Genomic DNA, 6419 nt, shown 5'->3' with positions numbered 1-6419 from the left:
TCTCTCTCTCTCTCTCTCTCTCTCTCTCTCTTGCTCAAGTAAAATCATTTGCATTGCAGGCCTCTCTCTCTCTCTCTCTCTCTCTCTCTCTCTCTCTCTCTCTCTCTCTCTCTCTGCTCAAGCAAGTCATTTGCATTTCAGCCCTCTCTCTCTCTCTCTCTCTCTCTCTCTCTCTCTAAGCAAAGGTATTTTCATTTCTCTCTCTCTCTCTCTCTCTCTCTCTCTCTCTCTCTCTCTCTCTCTCTCTCTCTCTCTCTCTCTCTCAAGCTCAAGCTGTATCTGCGTTTCAGTCCTCTCTCTCTCTCTCTCTCTCTCTCTCTCTCTCTCTCTCTCTCTCTCTCTCTCTCTTTGCATTTCACCCACGTGTTGAGATTTATATGAAGGCGTTTCCTTTTCAGCAGCCAAATCTTTTAAGCCCAATTTATTATGAGCTCATGACACAGAGAGAGAGAGAGAGAGAGAGAGAGAGAGAGAGAGAGAGAGAGAGAGAGAGAGAGAGAGAGAGAGAGAAGGGGAAGGGAAAGGGGAAAAAAGTAGAGGTCACCGTGAATCTGTTGACCTTTAATATGACCTGGTTTTTCGGCCGTGGGTCGACCAAGTTTGACCCCAAATAAAGAAAGGAATATAGGAATTTTTCAACTTTTTTTACGTTTTTGTGTTTATTTTTTATCTATTTCCCGTTTTCTGCGAAATCCATTACAATTTTAAGGCTTCCCCTTACTTATACTACTTTTTACCCACACTTATATGCCTACAAACCTCCAGAATTACTTATAATTCTATTTTTTATTTAATATTTTAGGAGGAATCCAAGAGCAAATCAGCCCATCTCCCGTGACGTCATCGGGAGCCAATACTTAAGAATCCGTTTTCTATGTTGGGCAAACTTCAAAGGGTAAACTAAGGCAATAAATCGTATCTCTTATTTTCTAAGTTCTTTATGAATATTTTCGTCTTGCATAGCCTCTCCATACAATATATCTGAGATTACTGAAGTAATATCTTAAATTGGATGAAAAAATCAAGCTTTCTCTCAAATAAAACTTTATTATTTACAAAAAAATATATACAAAAACACATACATACACCCTGTTAGTCATTCACACACGTAACATTTTCAGTAATAATTAAAAAACAAACGCAACGCTTTGCGGCCAGCGCCAGCGTCAATAACAAACAATCAGTATTAAGAAATAAAAGATTTCCGGGAACCTCTTTCCCCAGGACCACAGGCTGACGAAAAGAGGACTGTTTCGAGCTCTGAAAACCTCCTCTTCATGAACCTTAGAAGGTGCTGAGGAAAAACTGTTCCCTTTGTCTCTCAGGTGTTCCTCACCTGCACAGAGAGGGTTTCCTCAGCTGGATATTGTCGAACTTTATCTAAAGCAGTACATGGACAAAGTTTATAGTCCCTCTTTGCAAAAATATTTGTTAATTTCTGTCTAGCTAACTTTTCCTTTGACTCAGACATTCCTTGCCTACACAGAAAGGGTTCTTTTGTCTCTCAGAAGTTCCTCACCTGTACAGAGAGGGTTTCCTCAGCTGGATGTGCTAGAATTTTATCAATTTTTTTATCAAATGAAGTACGTGGACAAAGTTTATAGTCCCTCTTTGCAAAAATATAGGTTAATTTCTTTCTAGCTAACTTTTCCCTTGTCCCAAACATTCCTTACCTACACAGAAAGGGTCTTCTCAGCTGCAAATTCTTGAATTTTATCGAAAGCAACACATGAACAAAGTTTGTAGCCAATTTTGACAAAAACATATAGGTTTCTATCCAAATAAAGCAATATGACACCAGAATATAAGTCTGAAGTACAATTTTTCGCCATACGGAAACTCAGCTTGACTGACCTACTCACCTAGTATCCACAACTTGGAATCAATTGTCTCTGAATTCTTGTAAAGTCGCTTAGCAATCGGTGGGGAAGTTTTATTCTTGTTTCTTTAGAATTCCGAAATATTTCTAACTTCAACTGTAAATTCAAAAGTGCAATAAATTAAGAAAAACAAGTCTTCTTTTAGAAAACTGTAGGAATTCTCATACAGGACTTCCTTTACTGCTCTGTTTGACCTGCAGGATCTGTTTCTTTATCTACATCAGTTAAGGATTCATCATTACCACTTGCATTGTCTGAGACTGCTGTGTCCTTCTGATCCTCCTGAACGCGTTCTTCAGTCCCCTGATCTTCCCCTTCAGGAAGCCCTTCAGGTACAGCCTCCTGAGCCTGCTGACTCTCCCTGACTTCCTCAGGACTCTCAGACAGTGCTACTGCTTCAGGTGAGTCCTCCAATTCTTGCTTGACCAAAGTCTTATCCTCGGTTCCACCAGTTGCCTCATCATCTGACTGTTCTGATACAGGTTCTGATACAGGTTCTGATACAGGTTCTACCTCGGCTGATACCAGTGCTTCTGCTGTTGGCAGTGGTTCTTCAATAACAGCTTCTGTGGCTACATCACTTTCTGGGGCACCTGCAACTACAGGAGCTGTGTTTTCACCGAGTTCTTCTGAGACCAGTGAGATGGATTCGTGCTCTGATGGGGTAACTGCTGGTTCCTCTCTAATTTCAACGGGAGTGTATATGTCCTCCTTCGTGAAACCCTCATCTGAAGAGTGTTGAACTTCTTCAAACTCTGGTCCATAAATAGACTCTGTTTCAGGGTACTCTGGTACATATTCCAGTTCCTCGTGGTTGTCTGGTAAGAATTCAGAGCCCTCGGCACTGGAAACAAGTTCGTAAATGGGCTCATCACTTACGTAAACAGGTGGGAAGTCAGGATTGGGTGGGACGAACCCAGAATCCTGAACGGGCTTCCTGCTACTGAGTTGCTCATGAACATGTGCTGGTTTCTCGAACTCCTGGGTTGGGGTGTAGTTTGGCTGTCCGTTCACCACAATTGGGTAATACAGAGTTTCTTCTGGGGCTTGTTCAAATCCCTGGGGAACAAAATCTACAGGTGGGTCATCTTCAAGTGGGATGAAACTATCGACGACCTCTCCGTCAGTAGCAAACTGTGTAGGCTGGAAGTCAAATTGCTCTTCAGACAGTTGGAACTGATGCTGCTCACCAGATTCCTTTGGTTGCTGGAATTCATGTTGTTCATTTGGGAGCTGGAATCTATGTGCTTCACTTGGCTGCTGGAACTCATGTTGTTCATTTGGTAGCTGGAATCTATGAGCTTCACTTGGCTGCTGGAATTCAAGTGGTTCATTTGGGAGCTGGAATCTATGAGCTTCACTTGGCTGCTGGAATTCATGTATTTCATTTTGTGGCTGGAATCCATGTACCTCATTTGGTGGCTGGAATCCATGAACTTCATTTGAATGCTGGAATTCACGTATTTCGTTAGGTTGCTGGAATGCATGCACCTCATTCGGTGGCTGGAATCCATGAACTTCATTTGGTGGCTGGAATCTATGCACCTCATTTGGTGTCTGGAATCCAAATTGCTCCTTTGGTGGCTGGAAATCCAAATGCTCGAGGCGTTGCTGATGTCTGAATTCTTCATTAGATTGCCTGAACTCCAGCTGCTCGTTTGACTGCTGGAACAGAAACTGATCATCTGGTTGCTGGTAATCGAACCTTCCATCATGTTGCTGTAGAGGTCCAAAAAGAGATGCGTTTCAGTAATGGTTCTTATTATGCAACGAATTTGGCAAAACATGAACAGTGTCACTTCTCATGAGAAATATTCTGTAAACATTCTGTACTAGATTTCAAATGAGCTGTTTACAGCCTTTTACAAGCAAGATGAAAAACCAGAAGAGAAGTATTTGAAACTGTAAAATTCACAGAGACTTACCTCTTGTGAGAACTGTGGCCGCTGCCCCTGATACCGTACCAGAGGCTGTTCGCCAGACGCGTACGCAGCCTCTGCCGCAGCTTCTTCTTTCTCCCGCTTTGCGTGTTCCAGCTTTGCCTTTTCAATCTGGGCCAACGCATGTGGAGGGATCGGGTGTGGCTTTGGTAGCAGATCAGATGAAGGCTGGAAGCCGTTTTCATCTGCCACGTAGGAAACCTTGTGAACGGTGCCATCAGGGTGCGTGAACCTGCAGAAAGTGAGGAAATAGTACTAGGTTCGTAAGGTTTCAATATGGTTGGTGATGTTAACTTTCTTTTTAGTTACATTAAACTGTCAAAAGTTCTTTGCCCTACTGATTTAAACCTGTTTACATCTGTAAAAGCAGAGAAAATGTCATGCAAAATCTGGGTATCAGAAAGTTTTGGAAATAAGTACAGTTTTTTTAATGAGCCCACTTTGCAAAGAAAGCTCACAAACTTGAACCGAACAGTGACCAAGGAAAATTTACTCACACATATTCGCCCTTGGTAACAGACCCTCCTGTTACTTTACTAGGGGTGATCTCCTGAAGGACCTTGATCCCATTCGCCGTCTCGACATCCAGGTTGAAACTCCCTTCCTCGGGCACGAACCTCTTGTCCTTGACAATTGGGATGATGATGGGCTTCTCATACTCTTGGCTTCCGAGAACCTGTTCCCTCGACTCTTGCGTGTCCTGCTCCTGGTAAAGGACAGCAGGACCTTCAAAGAACTCCTGCTGGGGAGGAGGATTTGTGATGAATTCTTGTTCCTGCAGAGGTAATGGCCTTTGAGCAGGGGCTGGTGGTGGGTTCCTCGACTCTGGAGGGACGTGATTGGCCTCTCCGGACGACTGGGAGTCTATGTTGCGCTCTCCGAAGAAGTGCGGAGCGTCTGGGCGCAAGTTCTGTTTGCCATTGGGTGTGTATCTGGGGACATAACGACTTGGGTGCCTGCCGGGGAAGCGTGGAAGGGCCGCCCCAAGCACGCAGAGTGTTGCCAGCACGATCTGAAATCGTAAATGGTAGAATAAGTCCTCAGTTGTTCACTTCTTGCAAGTATAAGTTATTTAGTCAAATTGGCAAATAAATTATTATTTTTATTGTGTATTTAGATCCATTATTAGCTAAATTTATTTGTTAAATTTTCATTTCTGTATTTTATTTATTGATTACTAATTGCTAAGTGTCTTTGGAGACTTAGAATTCTAGTTACAAATTACTAAAACTGATACAAAAAGGGATGGACAAAGATAAAGTGTTTCTCAGATTCTTTCCATATTTATTATTATTATTATTATTATTATTATTATTATTATTATTATTATTATTACTGTTGTTGTTGTTGTTATTGTTGTTTCTACTGTTGTTGTTACCCTGCCAACCGACAAACACCACAAGGCCCGAGAGTTATCGCATGCATGCACCTACAACTTCTCTCCATTTCACCAAGCAGAACGAACAATGACCCCTCTTTGAATGACCAGAGGAAAGGCTATAAAAGAGAGTGAAAGGGTCCCACAGTGAAAGGAAAATGAAAGGAAGGGAAAGCCAGAGAGGGGAGGGGAGGGGAGGGGAGAGGGCGAAAGGAGACCATATGGCGGCGAAATTGACGCCTTCAGGAGTAAGTATGTGGTTTGACTGACCGAGAGAAACAATAGAACGACAATGGACTTCTCTCTGAGGTACGATGGGAGGTGGTTTTTGGTCTACTTTAGTTTTCTGTAAAAGAAAACTTTTGTGCCGGCTTTGTCTGTCCGTCCGCACTTTATTCTGTCCGCATTTTTTTCTGTCCGCACTTTATTCTGTTCGCATTTTTTTCCTGTCCGCACTTTTTCCGTCCGCACTTTTTTCGGTCCGCCCTCAGATCTTAAAAACTACTGAGGCTAGAGGGCTGCAAATTGGTATGTTGACCATCCACCCTCCAATCATCAGACATACCAAATTTCAGCCCTCTAGCCTCATTAGTTTTTATTTTATTTAAGGTTAAATTTAGCCATAATTGTGCTTCTGGTAACGATATACGACAGGCTACCACCGGGCCGTTGTTAAAGTTTCATGGGCCACGGCTCATACAGCATTATACCGAGACCACCGAAAAATAGATCTATTTTCGGTGGCCTTGATTATGCGCTGTACAGAAAACTCGATTGCGCCGAAGAAACTTCGGCGCATTTTTTACTTGTTTCTTTAATTGTCTCTGTTTTTCTGTCTGTCTGTCTGTCTGTCTCCTTGGGCGTCGTTCCCTTGCCGAATTCTCTCCAGTGATTGGTACAGACCTCTGGGTTTGGTTTCAACGTCAGATCCGATGTCGTTGCTGTCAGTGGCGGTTGAGACTGACAGAATTTACTTAAACAGATGAGGAGGTGGCCTCGAGGAGGTAATTCCAAAGATTCTCTCTCTCTCTCTCTCTCTCTCTCTCTCTCTCTCTCTCTCTCTCTCTCTCTCGTTAATTTGTAGTTTTTCCACTTTATTTGGAATACCAAATATAATAATAATAATAATAATAATAATAATAATAATAATAATAATAATAATAATAATACCAAAGTACATTCAAACCTATTTCCCTTATTTACGAGTAAAAGAGAGAGAGA

General features: G+C 42.3%; 1 protein-coding gene across 1 annotated transcript in view; it reads right to left on the bottom strand.

Annotated features, from left to right (window-relative positions):
* Positions 1-1019: 1019 nt before the first annotated feature.
* LOC136852859 (probable serine/threonine-protein kinase kinX) overlaps positions 1020-6419 on the bottom strand; it is a 9340-nt gene continuing 3940 nt past the window's right edge. The window contains exons 2-4 of the mRNA XM_067127764.1: positions 4318-4832; positions 3806-4052; positions 1020-3599 (exon numbers count right to left, since the gene is read on the bottom strand). Of these exons, the coding sequence (XP_066983865.1) occupies positions 2058-3599; positions 3806-4052; positions 4318-4832 (2304 nt within the window). The 3' untranslated portion in view covers positions 1020-2057. The remainder of the gene's footprint in view (positions 3600-3805; positions 4053-4317; positions 4833-6419) is intronic.

Source organism: Macrobrachium rosenbergii, chromosome 26 (assembly GCF_040412425.1).
Source record: "Macrobrachium rosenbergii isolate ZJJX-2024 chromosome 26, ASM4041242v1, whole genome shotgun sequence".
Classification (NCBI taxonomy): Eukaryota; Metazoa; Arthropoda; class Malacostraca; order Decapoda; family Palaemonidae; genus Macrobrachium; species Macrobrachium rosenbergii.
Note: the sequence above shows the minus strand (reverse complement) of the source record. Positions and strands in the feature narration are given on the sequence as shown.